The 19,416-nt window shown below is 38.0% G+C and overlaps 2 protein-coding genes across 2 annotated transcripts; both read left to right on the forward strand.

Annotated features, from left to right (window-relative positions):
- The first annotated feature begins 16 nt into the window (after positions 1 to 16).
- On the forward strand, positions 17 to 16,767 carry LOC137201227 (NACHT, LRR and PYD domains-containing protein 12-like). The gene is made up of 11 exons (XM_067616174.1): positions 17 to 65; positions 3,078 to 3,363; positions 3,531 to 5,310; positions 5,396 to 5,569; positions 6,562 to 6,735; positions 6,841 to 7,014; positions 8,034 to 8,207; positions 8,339 to 8,512; positions 8,705 to 8,878; positions 9,227 to 9,273; positions 12,121 to 16,767. The coding sequence occupies exons 2-11, from the start codon at positions 3,090 to 3,092 to the stop codon at positions 12,705 to 12,707; spliced, it is 3,732 nt and encodes a 1,243-aa protein (XP_067472275.1). The 5' UTR covers positions 17 to 65; positions 3,078 to 3,089; the 3' UTR covers positions 12,708 to 16,767.
- A 376-nt stretch (positions 16,768 to 17,143) lies between these two features.
- Positions 17,144 to 19,170, forward strand: coa3b (cytochrome C oxidase assembly factor 3b). The gene is made up of 2 exons (XM_067616175.1): positions 17,144 to 17,367; positions 18,311 to 19,170. Exons 1-2 carry the CDS (start codon positions 17,199 to 17,201, stop codon positions 18,415 to 18,417), a joined length of 276 nt encoding a protein of 91 aa, XP_067472276.1. The 5' UTR covers positions 17,144 to 17,198; the 3' UTR covers positions 18,418 to 19,170.
- The last annotated feature ends 246 nt before the right edge of the window (positions 19,171 to 19,416 follow it).

Below are 19,416 nucleotides of genomic sequence, written 5' to 3' on the forward strand. Positions count from 1 at the left end.
CTCCTTCTCCAGGTCTCCAACCTGGAGAAGGAGCTTCAATCAAGACCTCTGACTGAGAAGGAAAGGTACTGCTTTCTCACTTACTGCATTCACAGATTTTGAAAAACACACATATTCACTTTCTTGCCACGATTTAGATGAGAAAATTGATACCACTCTCATGTTATGGCAAATATGAAGCCATCAGCCAGCAGTCAATAATTTTTCCATGATGACAGGGTTTCAGGGCGGAGATTAAACTGTTGTAATTTTTGCTGTAGGACTGTTAATATGGCTTTTTATTAAGTTTTAAAAATTTTCAGGTGAGAAAGTAACCATTTAGATTCCCAATATGTGGTCAGTTTTTCCAAATAACACTTACTTCAGAAGAGAGGATCTGCATGTGATGGTCGCATCTACTGCCACACAGTTGATTAGATGCCTTCTTGTGCATATCCCTATACTTTACACTTTATTTTGTTTACTTTGGTGTATTGACCTTATGCAAACAGATAAATGACATGACACATAACTCTTGTTTCATAGATCATACTCATAGTTCATTGAGTATTTTTGACAATGCATTAGTTCTATTTGTAGCACACATATTTAGTTAATTTTGTTCAGTCAACAGTTTTCTGAATTGTCTCTTTTGTCTCAGATGTTTCAAATGGTCTGATCAGCCAGTAGGTCAGTTAAGTCTGTTCAGTTTATGTTAAGTTATTATAGCCTGTGTTAGTTGTTTTTAGTTGGCCTCTTTTATGGGCCCTGAATCTTTGAACTACCTGTGACTCATGCCTGCCAGCTCGGTCCCTCACATAACCCCTCGTAAAACCTCATTGTGTCATTTTTTCACTCCAGTTTTTGTATGGATTAAACATGATAGAACGTGTGAATCAGTGAGGTTGATTTTGTTACTTACAGAAAAGCATTTCTGCAAAGATTAATGAAAAGCCCTCCAACAGCTGTGTATATAGAACACCAGGAACCTGCCTTGATACATTCAAGTACATACTGGCCACAACAGTAGGTTACAGCCAGTATGTACTGGCCATCAGGCGAACTGGGACAAATCCCAGTGGGCTGTCAAAAAACACATTTTTGGACCGTCAAAACATATCCATTTATACCGGCCCTCTCTGTGTGCCTGTCATTCAGGGTGTGCACGAGAGTGTGCTGCATGCCTGTGACAGGCCATATTCAGACCAAATCAGGCTTTGCGGTGCACCACTGCAGGTTTGAGCTGACGTGTGTGGGCATGTTTGTGCTCTACAACATAACCGCTGTGAAACAATCAGAAAATAACGTTTTATTGATCTGATTCACTGGCTTTCTTGCTACTACTGCTCCCTCTCTTCATTCACTCTCTAGCTCACTTGACCACAGCTGCTCTCTCTTTCTCGCTTGCTGGTTCTGGCAGCTCTCTCTCTCTTTTTCTCTTGTCTTTTTTAAAATGAGGTGGGAAACTGACAAAAAAGTCTAACATTATCAAACAAAGAGAAATTTCCTCCCCTCGTCCTAGTAACATCTTTGTACTCAGGCAATAACAGCCGAGTGCCCCCCTTTATGCTCACTGTCAGGAGGGGGAGACAAAAGTCCTGTTTAAAAAGTTTATATTATTTGTAATTGGCTAATCACTTATCAAGTGAAAATTATGATCAATGATGCTGAAATAGAAAGAGTGTATGAAAATACATTTCTGGACGTGACAATTGATCATAAATTATGATGGAAACCACACAAATAATGTAAAAAAATGTCTAAAATCATTGCAATATTATAAAAAACTAAAGATATATTGAATCAGAACTCACAATATATACTGTATTGTTCTCTCATAGTTCCATACATTACCTACTGTGTGGAGATATGGGGAAATACATACAAAACCGACATTAACCCAATTTTCATGCCACAGAAGAGAGCTATAAGAATTGTAAATCAATCAATTACTATCAACCAACCAACGCACTATTTATTAACTTACATACTTTAATATTTTGTGATCTAGTTGATCTTAAAACTGCACAGATAATGTACATAGCACAACATAGTTTACTTCCTAAATGTACTCAGAGGTTGTTTGAAATTAGAGAGAGCCAGTATGAATTAGCCAGTATGAATTTAGGGGAATAGGTATATTTAAAAAACAAGGGTAAGGACAAATATAAAAAAAAAATAGATGTATATCTGTCAAAGGGGTTAACTTGTGGAATAGTTGTGACAAGGAATTAAGAATGTGTAGTTCATTTAAAAAATGTTTAAAAATAAGGTGATAAACAAATATAAAACTAAGGTATGATCATTATTGTGTATGAAATGTTTGGAATGTTTGGAAAGAATATGTTATGTAAAAAGGGTAGGTATAATAAGCTAAAAAAGCTGGTTCCAGAAGTGTATTTCCCCATTCTGTATTCCCATTTCAAAGTTTTTTTTAAAAACCTCTTCAACATAGAAATTCAGGAATCTCCCGGATAATGTAACGATCCTATAGGTTTATATTCTGACCACCAGTTTCAATTGTTTCAACTTTGTTTCTGAGAAATCATGTTTTGTCTGTGACTTTGGCATGGCGCACAGCTAAGAATACTACAACACTCACAACCCTTGCTATGGAGAAGAAGCCATGGGCACGAATCAGAGAGTAATGAATTCAAATTAAAAGTAATCTGATTCACTCTGTAGATTGTAAAATCAGTTTTCTCAACATTGTAATTTTTAGCTTCTGCCCACCATAGGCGGCACACATGATTGAATTTAAAGCCCAGTGATTGGCTTTTTCTTGCTGAAATGCACATTGGGAGTCACAGGTAACTTCTACACAAAAACTTTGATGTACACAGTCTTATACCTTTGACTTTTTTCTAAAGAACCAGATAGTTGTCCATCTTTTGTACTGATGATTTAACCTCAAGAGTTTCATGCCGATTCAAGCCATAGAGGTGCTCAAACTGTGACTCATGTAACATTGTCTATGGGAAAAATGAATTTTTATTTCCGGAACCAGGGGGGCATGAAATCTGATAGACCTGAAAGCTGACTTCACATCCCTATGCACTGCCTCTGTAAATTGTTACTAAGGTTCCATTTTATTTCAGCAAGAAGAGACCATGGTAACGCCTGTAGAGCTGCTGGGAACTTTGGAATATTTGACAGATGAAGAGTTTAAAAAGTTCAAATGGTTCCTGCAGCAGGCTGATGTCTTGGAGGGCTTCCCAGCTATCCAAAGGAGCCAGCTGGAGAACACAGACAGGTTGGACACAGTTGATCAGATCGTAGAGACCTACAACAAAAACGCAGTGGAGGTGACCATAATGGTTTTGAAGAGGATAAAAAAAAATGGCTTGGTGCAGCATTTATCAAATATCAACTCAACATCCAAAGGTAAGTAGGGGAAAAACAAATAAATGCATACCCAACAGCTAAATGAACAGGCGAATAGGTAAGATAGAGTTGGAAATGTGTTTGTGTCCATTCATCTGGAAATGTTTGCATTACTCTTCTTACAATAGCATATTTACATTAATGTCATCTGTTGTTTGTTCCCTTAGAGACTCTCACTGATTGCCAACGCAAACTAAAATCCAACCTCAGGAGAAGGTTTCAGCATTCGTTTGAGCAAGCCACAAAATCTGGAAAGCAGATATTGATGAATGATATCAACACTGAGCTCTATATAATGGAGGAAACGTCTCAAAAGGTCAACATAACACAGGAGATCAGCCAAACTGCAACAGCATCCAGCATAACAGTTAATCTGGAACAGACTATCAGTATAGAGGACTTCTTTAAACCCATGCCAGGTCAAGATGAATCAGTCAGAACATTAATGACAAAAGGAGTGTCTGGTATTGGGAAAACAGTCTTGACACAGAAGTTTGTTCGGGATTGGGCTGAAGACAAAGTTGACAACAATATACAGTTCCTGTTTCCATTCACTTTCCGAGAGTTGAATTTGCTTAAAGACAGAAAATACAGCTGGGTGGAACTTCTCCATCACTTCTATGCTGATACCAAAGAAGTAGAAAACTTTGATAAACTCCAGATTGTATTTATATTTGATGGTCTGGATGAGTTTCAACTTTCTCTTGACTTCCACAATAACGAAATCCTGACTGATGTCACTGAGTCAGCCTCAGTGGATGTGCTGCTAACAAACCTCATCATGGGTAAGTTGTTTCCTTCTGCTCATCTCTGGATAACAACAACACCTGAGGCAGCCAGTCAAATCCCTCCAGAGTACATTCACATGGTGACAGAGATGAGAGGGTTCACGGATTCAGAGAAGGAGGAGTACTTCAGGAAGAGATTCAGAAATAAGGAGCTGACCAGCAGAATTATCACCCACATCAGGGCTTCGCGAACCCTCCACATCATGTGCCACATCCCAGTTTTCTGCTGGATCACTGCTTCAGTTCTGGAGAACGTGTTGAAAACCAGTGACAAAGGGGAGCTGCCCAAGACCCTGACTGAGATGTACACACACTTCCTGGTGGTTAACTCCAAACTAGCAAATGTCAAATACCAAGAAGGAGCTGAGACAGATCCACCGTGGAACACCAAGACCAGCAAGATGATTCTCGCTCTGGGAAAACTGGCTTTTGAACAGCTTCAGAAAGGCAACCTGATCTTCTATGAAGCAGATCTTCTAGAGTGTGGCATTGATATTAGAGCAGCCTCGGTGTACTCAGAAGTTTTCACACAGATCTTTAAAAAGGAGCGTGCACTAAACCAGGACCAACTTTTCTCCTTTGTCCATTTAAGCTGTCAGGTGTTTCTGGCTGCTGTTCATGTCATTGTGTCATTCGTCAACTCTGGTGTCAACCTCTTGTCGGAGGAACAATCACCCTCCCTCATCACAGACAGATCAGTAAAACATCTCTACCAGAGTGCAATTGACAAGGCTTTACAGAGTCCAAATGGACACTTGGACTTGTTCCTTCGCTTCCTCATGGGCCTTTCACTGAAGACCAATCAAGCTGTTCTTCAAGACCTATTGAAACAATCAGGGAGTAGCTTACAGAGCAATCAGGAAACAGTCCAGTACATCAAAAAGAGGATTGAGGAGAATCCCTCTCCAGAGAGATGCATCAATCTGTTCCACTGTCTAAATGACATGAACGATCATTCTTTAGTGGAGGAGATCCAACAGTACCTGAGTTCAAGAAGTCTCTCCACATACAAACTCTCTCCTACCCAATGGTCAGATCTGGTCTTCATCCTATTATCATCAGTGAATGAGTTGGACGTGTTTGACCTGAAGAAATTCTCAGCTTCAGAGGAAGGTCTTCTGAAGTTGCTGCCAGTAGTTCAAGCCTCCAAGATATCTCTGTGGGTGCACAAATTATTTTACATATTAAAAACTGTGGATGTTATATTTTGAGGTTTTTGTTCATCCTTTGTTTGGCATTTTAAGGTTAAGTGGCTGTATGCTGTCTGAGAGAAGCTGTAAAGCTCTGGCCTCAGTTCTCAGTTCCCTGTCCTCTAATCTGAGAGAGCTCGACCTGAGTTACAACAGCATGACGAATGCAGGGGTCCAGGAGCTTACATGTGGCTTGAAGAATCCACAATGTAGACTGAAAACTCTCAGGTCAGCATGCTTTATTTAAGTATCATTAAATACCACTTTGACTACATTTTACATTTTTGTGTTTATTACTACTGCTTACCCTTTTTTCTACTGAGGCAATGGAAATCTTACTTTTAATGAATATGCCCATACATTATAGACTTTTAGCCACAATAGCAGTGTGGCTCCTGGGATAGCAGGTTGGTTGGTTGGTCCACAACACTGGTCCACATTGAAATATCTGGAATTTGGTATTGGATGGATTGTCATGAAATATCCAACACTCTAGGTCCTCAGAGAAGGAATCCTGATGAGTATGGTGAAATCCCTAGCTTTTCATCTCAAGCAACTAGCAGGTCAACATTTTTAATTATCCAGTAAAGTATTTCAACATATCCTGGATGAATTAGCGCAAAGTTTGGTAAAGACATTCGTGGTTCTGAAATGATCTATACTAATGACTTTGTTGAACCTTTCCTTAAGTGCCAAATTTTTGGTTCAGATTGAAATATTTTAACAACTACTGGATGGATTGCCATGAAATTTTGTACAGCCATCCATGTTCCCTCCAGGATCAACTGTAATAAATTTAGTTATATATTGACCTCAATTAGCGCCATCATTAGGTCAAAATTGCAATTTGCAAATTTGTCCAAAACTTAATATATACATACACCTACATATATTAACTGGACACTGTCCTGTACAAGCATGGTCTGATCTGGTGGATGCTGAGCAGCTCTGCTGCAGCATGTACCTTGCTTAAGGACACCTCAGTGATGGTAGTGATGGAGGGGCATGTGCTGCTCATTCACTTCTCATGTGCTATATCATAAAAATAAAGATGGAAGGAATAATAAATAAATAGGAAATTATTTTTTTTTAAAAGAATGATATAAAGGAACTACTGCGACTAGAGGGAATCAAAATTCAGTCAAATCAAAAGTCATACTGTGTTTATCAAAACTTATTTTTACAGTATTCGTCCATCCTCATCATTTATTCTTCTTTAGGCTGATTGGCTGTGATCTGCCATCCGTTAGCTGTAAAGCTTTGTCTTCAGCTGTCAGTTCTCAGTCCTTCAGTCTTAGAGAGCTGGATTTGACAAACAACAACCTGCAGGACTCAGGAGTGAAGCTGCTTTCTGTTGGATTGCAGAGTCCACACTGCAGACTTGAAACTCTCAGGTGAGTCGGCCGTATGACTAACCATCTCAAACCTTTTCATTCAAAAAGTTGCTCAACACTAAATGAAAATCTTGTTTTTGCTAACACAGACATTTTATTTTTTAGGTTGATTGGTTGTGCGCTGACGTGGAAAGGTTGTGATGCTGTGGCCTTTTTTCTTAGTTCCCCGTCCTCCAGTCTGAGACAGCTTGACCTTTGTAATAATAACCTGCAGGACCCTGGAGTGATGGTGCTCAGTGCTGGGCTGGAGAGTCCACACAGTAAACTTGAAACTCTCAGGTTAGACAATTCCCTCTTATTGTTACTGTCCCTTCACTGAAGCTCAACAGGGAAACACTGTTGGAGGAAACAAAAAGAGTGACTTTTGTACTAAAAATACTGTAACTTTGCAAGATTTCCACTTGATCTGACTAAATTTGACTGCTGAAACCTCATATTAGTTTAAGATAAACTATTAAATACATTTTTACAAAAAACAAGGACTGTAGATTTTGTCCCCCACTTACACTGAGAGCAGATTGGGAAGGGATCTTTAAATGGTCATTATTATTATTATTATTATTATTATTATTGTTGTTGTTGTTGTTACAGCAAGCTAAACTGGTTTCAGTGATTATTTTGGCAGCTGACTGTTTTAAGACAGACTTGAAAAATTGTGAACCAGTCCTTTAATGGTATTCTTACAGATCTTCAGTGTTTAGATTAAGTAGCTTGTGAAAAATGTGGCCAAAAGTCAGAAGGCTGCACCAATTATTTCAATGTGACAGATACATATTAAATTAACATTGCATATCTTCTCCTGCTGTGTAAATAAAGGATTGGATGTGTGATGGGCAGGTATCCAATTGTAAATTACTCAGATCCAGATCAGGGCCAGATATTATCCAGACATCCAAAATTAGAATCAATTAATAAATTAACACTTAAAAAAGGTATTCTAAGTTAATTGATTAAATTTTAGTTTAAACTATGAGTTATAAAACTCCCCCAAAAAAATCAATAAAAAAGATAATTAAATTAACCGTTGAATAATTCTATTACTGTACTTACTATGTCTTTACATTAATGAATCAATCGAACTTTCAAATGAAATTGTACTTTTTAAAAAAGGGTTTTGTTCTTTCAACATTTAACATTTACAGTTTTCATTTCATGATCACTTTACTTTTAAAGATGACTCTCTTTACTTTAAAGACATGTAAGCAGTATGTGACCTAAAAAGTCCATCTTTATACTCAGGAATTGAGTGTGAAAAGAGATTACTTTTTATATTTGTTTTATAATTAATTCTTCCTCAGGCTACGTGGCTGTAACCTGTTGGAAAAAAGCTGTGAAGCTCTGGCCTCAGTTCTCTCTTCCCAGACCTCCAGCTTGAGAGAGCTGGACTTGGGTAACAACGATTTGCAGGATTCAGGAGTGACGTTCCTCTCTGCTGGACTGGACAGTCCACATTGTAACCCGGAAACTCTCAGGTCAGCTGAGTGATATATTTGGTACTTTTAGAGACATTTTTATCTTTTAAGGAATTTAAAATTAAAGTTTGAACAATTATTGGCCATACAACATGAGCTTGTGTTTGTCATCAACATTAATTATTCCTCAGACTGACTGGATGTAAGCTGTTGGAGAGAAGCTGTGAAGCTCTGGCCTCAGCTCTCAGCTCCCACACCTCTAGTCTGAGAGAGCTGGAACTGAGTAACAACGACCTTCAGGATTCAGGAGTGAAGCTGCTCTCTCCTGGACTTGAGAGTCCTGAATGTAGACTGAAAACTCTCAGGTCAGAACAAATGCCCATCTAAATGCTCTCTCAAACACACTTTCACATCAGGGACAAGATTCTAAACCTGTGTGGGATCTCACAGTGACTTGAAACCAGTTGTAGCAACGATTGTTGGCAATACCTCCTCCTTTATTGTTTTAACTTCATGGTCAAAATAATAAATAATCAAGTGTGCATCAATTTTTGCAGGTTGTCAGGCTGCCAGGTCACAGAGGAGGGCTGTGCTTCTCTGGCCTCAGCTCTGAACTCCAATCCTTCCCATCTGAGAGAGCTGGATCTCAGCTACAATCATCCAGGAGACTCAGGAGAGAAACTGCTCTCTTCTGGACTGCAGAATCCAAACTGGAGACTGGACACTCTCAGGTATGGCTCATAGAGCGCTTACACCTAGTGGAACCTTGGTGGCAGTGAAATATTAAAGGATCGTTCTCTTTACAACAACTTGGGCTTAAAAACAATTTTAGATTAGAAAAAAGAGTGGAAACCACTAATCAAACTTTAAAGGAGAAAACTATCGTGAGTACAATGTTATCATAAGTGATACAGTTTAAATGTCAACTTTGACTAAATAAAATTACTAAAATAAGAAACAAGTTGTAATGCTAAAATTTAGCATAGATTGTGGATAATAATTCCTAATGAAAGCTATTTCATGCTCCTACTTTCACAGTCAAAGAGAATATGCTTTTCAGACTATGTTTATTCTTTCAGAGTGAATCATGGTGGAGTGCAGAGGTTAAAATCTGGTCTGTGGAAGTGTAAGTATTTTATTTTATTAATGAGAACAAAGCAGCTTCCATGTTGTATGGACTTACCCTAAAAATAGACCAAGTAAATATTGTGCATATACACATATGATGTACAGTATGTATATTGTGTCACATGATTACATTCATATTTTTTAGGGCCCGAGCCGAAAGGGTGAAGGCCCTATTGTATTTTGTGTGTTTGTTTCTTTCTTCTTGCTTTATTATTCCGCCACTTAAACCCTAAATTTGACCCCCTAAACATGCTCAAAAACTCACCAAATTTGGCATGCACTTCAGGTCTGGTAAAAAATTTGATAAAATGTAAAATTAACCCCCAAAGTGCCAAAATGTGCTCTCTAGCGCCACCTATGTAACTAAAATGGGCACCACGGCCTGTAGGAATGTCGTAGAGAGATCAAACCAAAACTCAATTATTTGTCTCATCAAGACCTACAAATCATACACTGACACCCCTGGCCTAAATCCAACAGGAAGTCCGCAATTAACCTTTCTAAATAAGACTTTGCCTCAATTTTGGCCCCCAAACAAATGCTATCTCCTCCGAGGGCATTAATGGTATCGGCTTCAAACTTCAATAGATGACTTATGACAATGTGCTGAAAAAATATTGTTAAAAACTTGAATGTAGTGTAGTGTAGTAACTCGAATGGTTTGGATTTTATAAGCCCTGAAAGTTGCAGTGCCACATCACATCAAATGTACCCCTTACAATGTAAAACAATGGGGGAGGCATGGACTTTGTGTCAAACAGAGGTTTCTGACATCTAAATTATAAGTCTGATCACTTTCAAACCTGTATCAATGGATTCGCCACAAAATTTCCTACTATAACATGATTTTTAATGTAGGATTTGGCCAAAGTAATGGGATTTATGTGGAGATTTCACCAGAAGTGTACTCCTCTCCAACTGCTCCTCGTTATGTGACTCCCTCAGTGCTGTGAAATATTCCACAATACACACTCATTATAAAATAACAGGAACAGCAACAAATGACTTTAAAACTCAGACTCTAATATCTCAAAAACAGTAAAAGATAGAAAAAACATGTAAATTCAAGATTTGTAGGTCAAAGTCTCGTGACTCATTTAAAGTTCAAATGAAATCTGTACCTAAAACTATGTGGAAGCACTAAATGTTCAAAAAGGTGTGGGTTCGCTCACACTCTCCATTCAAATATATGAGTATTTTTCTGTGTCCAGCTGCAGTTACTTATTGTCTCTATACACCTGATAGTACACATTTCAATCAAACTTTGACCAGGTCATGTGGGTTATTTCTAAAAATAGACTTGATGAAAATTAGGAAATTAATTTGTTTTACACACAAAATTTACTAATTGAAATTCAAATGAATGGGCCCAAAACTTGCATACTTTTGATGACACAGGTGTGAGCAAGATAGACATGTCTCACCCTGCAGAAAATTCTCATGCTCACACCGTAAAGATTTGATGCTTCGCCACGTCAGAGGAAGTTGCTATAACTTTATTGTAAATACTCCAGTCTGCACCAAACTTTACATGTTTGATAAGACTCCCGGCCTGAACACGTCTGCATGACAATATTCTATCGATGATGCAAACTGGCTGAATAGTGCCCCCTATGAAATTTCAGCGAAGCAGCTCCAGCAATGGGCAAAACAGTGGACAAAGGAAGTGATGTTTATCTCTCCTTCTTGCACTGTTTGAAAACAGCCCAGGTCTGAAGACATCTACATGCCCGTGACAGAAGCCCTTTGATTGCGCCGCGGCCGGACATGCGCGGAGGTGCGAGGGCCCATTCATCGCTGCTTGCAGCTTTAATTAAATATTATATTTACATTATATTTTGTGTATGGACTGTTACAACCAATTATTAGTATATAGTTACTGTACATATATTACAAATATGTATATATATATATATGCATGTCAAAACATATATAAAGCTGTAAGGTAAAGCACCACTCATGCCTCAATGTTAAAATGCTTTTTAGCTTAAATTCATTATAGTATATCATATTTCAGGTGATAAGACTTGATACATTACATGCATACAGTATCTGAGCTGAAGAAGACATGGTAACTGCAACAGCAAGCTACCCAATGTTGAAATGTGTCTAATTAAATTTACTCAAGTACTGTACTTAAATATAATTATGAGGTACTTGTACTTTACTTGAGTATTTCCACTTTATGCTGCTTGATACATTTACTTCACTACAATTCAGAGGGAATTATTCCCCTCTATTCTTTTCATATGTTCTTATAGCATTGTTTGAGACCCGAATAGTTAAATTCTCAAATATTTCACAAAAAAGCAAAGTTGAGACCCCTTTGTTGGGACCAACTGACCTAACCTCCATACACTCTAGGCCACTTACACATTGATTCATCTGTATAAACTATGTACTTTATTAAACATATTTATTACAGGTTTCTTTTTTTTTTTTTTTTTAAAGTACTTTTACTTTTAATACTTTACATCAATGTATACATTTACTTAAGTAGGATTTCAAATGCAGAAATTTTCCTTATAATTCAGTATTTTTACATTGTGGTATTTCTACTTTTACTTATATAAAGGATCTGAGTACTTCTTCCACCACTGATCTTACAAAAGCACATTTTGCATGTAACCTTCTTTTCGTCTTTGGGGGTGAGAGTCTTTTGGAAGTGACTACTTTATGCCTGGTGATTCATTATTAGCCTATTCAGCATAGAAATCCTGTACATGCACAATATTCACAGAACATTAAAATACTAATTATAACTGCCAAGTTGTTAATGAATCAGCAAATGCTGACCATAGCAAGTATGTACTTCTGCTGTACTGTATCTTGTTCTGTCCATCAGATGCCTGTGAACTCACACTGGACCCAAACACAGCTCACAGAGAACTCATCCTGTCGGAGAACAACAGACAGGTGAAATTAGTGGAGGAGGAACAGCCATATCGATATCACCCAGAGAGATTTGATTCCTTCAAACAGCTGCTGTGTAGTAATGGACTGACTGGTCGCTGTTACTGGGAATTTCAGACAAATCTTCAATATAATGTGACAGTGGCTTACCGAGGAATCAGCAGAAGAGGAGATGGTAATGAGTGCAAGTTTGGAGGGAATGACAAGTCCTGGAGTCTACACTACAATGCCGGTTACTCTGCTTGGCACAATAACACAGAAACAAAGATATGTACCCCTAAAAACAACACCAGAAGAGTAGCAGTGTATCTGGACTGGCCTGCTGGCACTCTGTCCTTCTACACAGTCTCATCTGACACAGTGACTCACATCTACACCTTCTACTCCAGATTCACAGAACCCCTCTACCCTGGCTTTAGCTTTGAGGTTAGGCCTGTACCTGGGCTGACAGTATTGTGGTATGGTTCCTCAGTGTTTCTGCATCACATAGATGAGGAACAACTTCAGTCAGACATCTAGCGCAGAATTCAGAGGCTATCACAGGTGTAATTTCCTGTTAGTTTTAGTTTTCTCACTAAAATTCCTCTGAACAGTGTTCTGTCCAGCCACCAAACTTCCAGATGAGAGTTAGTTGTTGATGTCAGTTGATGTTGATTTGCTCATCTTGTTTGCCTTGTTTGCCCCGGGTTCCACTTGTCAGGCTACATGCCATTTGCCCTACTATCACATTGTTGGGGCTGGTTGGGGCTGTACCCTGCTTATTAGCTCCCTAATAGAGTTGTAGAGTGGGAGGAGCATCCTTGTCTCCAGGAATAAAAATCCCATTCCTTTTTCCCATAGAAAAATTTATTCCCATTCACTTTTCCCATGAACTGGGTCTCAGTTTGAGCGCTTCTACGGCTTCGATCAGTATGAAACTCTCCCAGTTAAATCATTATCACAAAAAATTAACAGCTGCATTAGAAAATATCTGGTTCTGTACAAAACTCGGTACATAAAGGGTAGAAGTTAAATATAGCTCTAAATGTGCATTTCAACAAGAAACAGCCAATCACTGATCTTACAATTCTGTCATGTGTGTGGGCAGAAGCTTGGTTCAGTTTCTGGGTCACTTTTAAGTTAATTCAGCAACTATTGCATAGAGTTTTGTTTACAACTCCAACAACGTTTTGAATTCATTACCACTCTGATTTGCACCTTTCACTGGCTTCTTCTCCATGGCAATGGCAGCTCAGGCTCATGGATATTGTAGTATTCTTAGCGGTCCGCCATGCCAAAATCACAGACAAAACGTGATTTCTCAGAAACAAAGTTGAAATAATTGAAACTGGTGGTCATAATATAAACCTATAGGATCGTTACATTATCTGGGAGAGTCCTGAGTTTCTGTGTTAAGTAATATTGAGGAGGTCATTTAAAGTAAAATTTGAAATGGGTATATACAATGGGGAAAAACACTTCTGGAACCAGCGGCATCTCCCACTTCACAACTCTATGAAATTGTGTGTCGACGCCTAACAAACATGTTGAATGCAGTTACTTCCTCATAAAGTTTCCTGTAGGGAATAGGAAGGTTTCCTGCGTGTATAGGCTCCGTAGATTTCCTCAACAATGTAACTACACGATATGATCACAAGAACCGTGACTGGTCAACATGGGCTGCTTGTGATTTTTATATAGGAATAATACAATATTTGTTTTTTGACTTTCTTGAATCACAGAAGAAGACAGGAAGTAATGAAGGAGAGAAAGATGTATGATATGCAACAAATCAGAGTTTTTAGAGTGGACATGACATTATGAAAGTTGAAGAAAGACTCTTTTGAAGAATAGTCTTTTCTTTGACACGCATTTTGCAAAGATTTGATATGATACCTAACTATGTAATGTAAATATGCAGAATAATCCCATATTCTGTAGTAAAACAAGGCTGAACTTGTCACCGTTGCTGGTATCACAAAGTAAATGACAGAATTTACACACAGTTACTGTGGGGAATAAAATTAAATCTGATGCTGAACAATGAAAAAAAACCTATGAAATGTATACTGCATCGCCTGAGTGCTCACATACATGTACATTTGTACGTTTGTTTTTCTGCATTTATTGCCTTATTTTGTTTTTAATGCTGTCTGGTTAAGCCAAAGACAACAATACAGCTCCTAACTAACTATATAAATTAGGGATGCACGACATTGGATTTTTTTGCCGATATCCGATATTTCCAACTCATTGTGGCCCATTGCCCATGCCGATACCAATATATGCACATATTATTTTCCAGCTGGCTGAGGAGACTATTATGCATGCAATCATAGATTGTTCTAAGTATGATCAAGAAAGACAATATATGAAGGAAGAATTTAGGAAGACTGGATTCAGGAGCTCAGTATTAAAACTTTAATGAACTTGCCAAGTGGGTGGAGCAGTAGTTTTCTTTGAGTTTATTAGACAGACAGGATTAATGTGTAGGATTTAATCTTTGGTCCACACTCCGGAGCAGAAGGTGGCGGCAATGTACCTAATACGCTGGTTGCCAACCGCCATTATAAACCAAAAAGAAGAAGGTTAAGTTTTTTATTTTTCAAACAGAATGGTACATCCTGTCAGCCGAGGGATTTCTTATCTGTGCAGCCGAACACCACAGCACCTCGATGGACTGTGTCACCCTGACGGTCCCGGTGCTTCCTCCGCAGGCTCCACTTTACTCAGCTGCCCGTCAGACCCGCTGCTTCTTCCCACTTTAACCCGAAACAACAAATTGGGGCTTGGTGGTCCAGTTGGATCCACATGGAGAGCCGAGGCTGGGAGGCTAGCAGAGCATTAGCTGCAGCATGACCAGAGGGAAGCACAGCCAGCTAGCCTTCGCTAGCCTCCCAGCTAACGTTAGCCCTGGCTCTCTATGTGGAGCACCGAGCCCCAGTTTGTTATTCGGGTTAAAGTGGGAAGAAGCAGTGGGTCTGACAGGCAGCTTGAGTGAAGTGGAGCCTGCGGAGGAAGCACCGGGACAGTCCGACAAGGGAAGCACAGTCAGTTGGTGGAGGAGATGGCGGCATATCGGCCTCTCATAATCGGCAGAATTTGCCGATGCCGATATTTCATTTTAGAGCTTTTATCGGCCGATACCAATGACGTGCCGATAATATCGTGCATCACTAATATAGATAAACTTAAAAAACTGAAAACTATATTAAAAAATATTCCTGACTTCATTGTGCCCCCACCCCCCCACCTCTGAAACGAATACATGTCTGTGGCCCATTCTCCCTTTTGCATATTTCTGATTCATTCTTTTAAATATTTTACTCTTTTAATTACACAATCTGTTGAGTTTACTATGATCTTACTTACTCTAGTGTATTCACGTCCTTCTTATGGCTGGCTCTGACTATGTTGGTGCTCTAGGCAAGATTTTAGATTTGAGCCCCCTCAAAAGTGCAACAATAGTACCTCCAGTCCTAGAACTTCAAATATGAATTAAAACACAAAATGTGCAACATTGGTACCTCCAGCCCAGACAAAAATTCAAGTATAGGTCAAGGTGCCACTCGATGGGTGTTTGATGGCATTGCCTGAGGTAACATGAAATTTCTTGGCTGTCAGGCAAAAGCTGACTAACCAGTAAGGCTAAACAAACTAGATGAAAACCAAATGCAAGTCTGTCTTAAAACAATATTCAGGTGCCCAAATGAGCATTGAAATAGGTTATTATCACCATAATCATTCTTCCTGTTCATACTGACCATTAGAAGATCCCTTCATAATGCACTTACAATGGAAGTGTTGGGGGCCAAAATGCACAGTCCTCCTTCTGTGCAAAAATGTATTTAAAATTTTATCTGAAGCTAATATGAAGCTTCAACATCCAAATGAGTCAAATCAAGTAGATATCTTTCAATGTTACAGTCTTTTTAGTGCCAAAGTCCCTCTTTTTGTCACTATACTTCCACCACAGCTCAACAGGTAAACGCTGTCTGAGGAAACATAAAGAGGGAATTTGATGCTAAAAAGACTGTAAATGTGGCAGATATCCACTTGGTATGACTAACTCAGGCTGATGAAGCCTCATATAAGCTTCAGATCAACTTTTAAATGTATTTTTGCACAAAATGACTGTGTGGACATACTGTGGATTTTAGCCCTCATCATTTACATTGAAAGCGCATTCGAAGGGGATCTTTTAATAGCCAGTATGAACAGGAAGAATGATTACAGTGAGGAAAACCTCTTTCAGTGTTTCAAGTCATTTTATTCTCCCACATGCAACATAATGTATTGTAACATACATACAATACTATTATCTTTAATTTTCACAGACATTTCATAAACGAGTATACAAAACTGCTAAACTATTGACTAGATGGGCCATAATTATATTTAGACAGTTAAGACATTAAGTAAATAAATACCAAATGAAAAAAAAAAACATCTCACTTAACTATATGAATAGTGGGCAATGAAATAAGTATCCAAATAAATCAGTTTCTGATAGGCTAAATACATATTTGTTTATTAATTTAAATCTGGGTCATAATTGTATTCATAGACTAGACAGCTGAATAAATAATTTAATAAATTGGCAATGAAGTGAATTAATAATTGATTATATATATTAAGAAATTAAACAAATAAATATCAAATAAAAATACACCTCCCCTTAAATCAGGTTCATAAGTAGGTGATGAAATGAATAAAAATTAAGAAACATAAATAAATATAAATAAAAGTAAGAAAAATAAATATGTAAATAAATCAGTATCCACTGACATAGATAGGTTATTATAAAATTCTGTTCCAACTATGTGTTTTAATATATATTTTAAGGCTTTTTCATGGTGTGTTTATTCCTGGATGCTTGTTAAGCATTAGAGGGAGTAGAATATAATTTTTAAAATAATCATTTTAATTTACAGTCAGTACTCCAGTACAGCAGGTGGCGATATGCCTCTTTTTTTCTTTCTTTTTAGTATGTGTCCCGACTCATGTGAGCAGTTGATTATCTAAACAGTCATGGCGGAGAAAGGAGCAGAAACGTCCCCTAAACCAACATTAACAGCGGCAGAGAAACAGCTTATGCGCAGCAGACAGCAGCTAGACTACTGGAAGAAAAATGCCGCGCGGGTCCGCAGCAGAAACCTGATGACCGGCCTGGCTATCGGGGCGTTTGTGGTCGGCATGTGTATCCTTTATTAACCTATATCAGTATAAAGGAATTGACATATCTTCTGTAAGTCTTATTTCATTTACATGAGGTCTATATTGGCTTGTGGGGCTGATTAAAAAAGAAGAGAAAGAAAAATGCAAATAATTATTCTAAGCACACCAAGCAAATTTTAAATACTGTCACGTGTAGCGCTTGGACAATATGTAATTTATTATAAATGTGTATATTGGAATAAATTTATCTACAACTGATGATATTTTTTCTAATCAGTTTTAATATTGAAAACAGTGCGTGTCTTCTGTGGTTCATCAATTTATCACATTTATTGTCCACGAGGGAGCGCCAAAGTATTATCCATGCTGATGATATGATCTTGCACAATACAAACCTCAAAAAGTAAAAAGCAACAAATTGTTTGTCCATCAGCCTATAGTTTTGTCAGTGGCTCAGCAATTTCCTAAAACAGTTGCCTCTTCAGTTTTCAGCAAATGTTACTCAAACAGGAATAAATTCTGAATTTGTTGGGGATCATTTCTACCAGTTACTGATTGACAGGCTTCTTGGGATATACTTGTCTGTGCAAAATTCTTTTTCTTAACAGGTGAGTTCAAATTTTTTCGAGTCTGTCCTAAAACAATAGTGGTCAGGTATCATATATTATACTTTTTGAGTGGAAGTAATCTTTTTATGCACTAATATGTCCTTTTTCACAGTGTAAAAAGTGGCATTAATGCAACACTGGTCTTTTCCCACAATAATCTGGCGCCTGTTGGGTAATTTATTGTCATCCAAATGCAGCAAGGGCAAAGAATGAAATAACTTCCAGGTTGTCAGGTTAACAATCTCAGGGAGAGAGCAGAGCTGTATTCGGAAGTGATCATCTCTACACAAAACGATGTAAATCAGGTACACAGCTGTTTTGTGTCATCATGTTTTCCTTTAACCTGTAGTTGTCCAGTTAGCTACACCATCCTGTCCGTCAAACAGGAGAGGATAATGGAAGAGCTGGATGATGATGCCAGGATCCACATCATTAGAGGGCCACGGACTGGCGCCAACTCCTAAAGACACTGAACATGAACTGTCCTGTTCATGGCTCCTCACCACAGAGCTCTGGGGCATTACGTGTGACATCCATAGACTGTTTTCTGATTTATGTCTGCAGAGGAACCTACATATTACCTGCCACTCCAAGTGATATAAGGATGTTACCTTTTTTTTCATCAAATCTGTTGTCAAAATTGATGATATCTGAACTATCTTCTGCTGCTCTGAACATTCATGTTAACATATTTTGAATCTAGTGTAACCCTGAGATGAGGAGAAAAACCATAACACCAAACCCCATTCAAAAATCTTGCAATTTATTATCATTTAGCATGTTAGCAAAATTACAGTATGTACCTGATAAATCACCTAAAGCCTTTTACAGATATTTTAAAGGAGCCATTTCTTAATTTATTGAATTGATATCCAATCCATTAAGCTGTTCTAGTATCAATATCAGCTCTTCAGTAAATGCTCCTCTCTGTTCTCTGTGGTGTAATCTGGTGGAAATAACAGAAAAACCTATTCTAACATTTGAAATGTGTCTACTACTCGTCAGATTATGTGTGGTGTGATGAATTTAAGAGTAGTTTTTTAAGTTAATAAAAAATGGTGTAAATTTAAAAAATATAATATTTTGTGTTTTAACTGACAAGCAAGTTATCTCAGGAGACAGATTGGTCAATTGAGTTCAGTGTGATATTCTCTCAGTCTGAAAAATAAAATTAAGTATATGGGGTTTAACATGTACTGAACCTAAGTGAAATGGAAGCAGTGTTTATGAAGTCAGTGAATCTGTTTTCAAGTTGTTTATGTTCCAGAAAAGTGAAATATAATATTGTTAAGAATGCACAAGTTGAATCATTATTAGACTTGGAAAAACACAACTATGCTCCTCTAAAACATACCTTTATGGACAGGCCTGAAGCTCCCAGAGGTTTATTGAAGAGGAACTAAGGAACTTGCAGAGCCTTGAATCTTCCTTGAGATGAATGCAATAATCCATCACAGCAAGCA

This window comes from Thunnus thynnus, chromosome 17 (assembly GCF_963924715.1).
Source record: "Thunnus thynnus chromosome 17, fThuThy2.1, whole genome shotgun sequence".
NCBI lineage: Eukaryota > Metazoa > Chordata > Actinopteri > Scombriformes > Scombridae > Thunnus > Thunnus thynnus.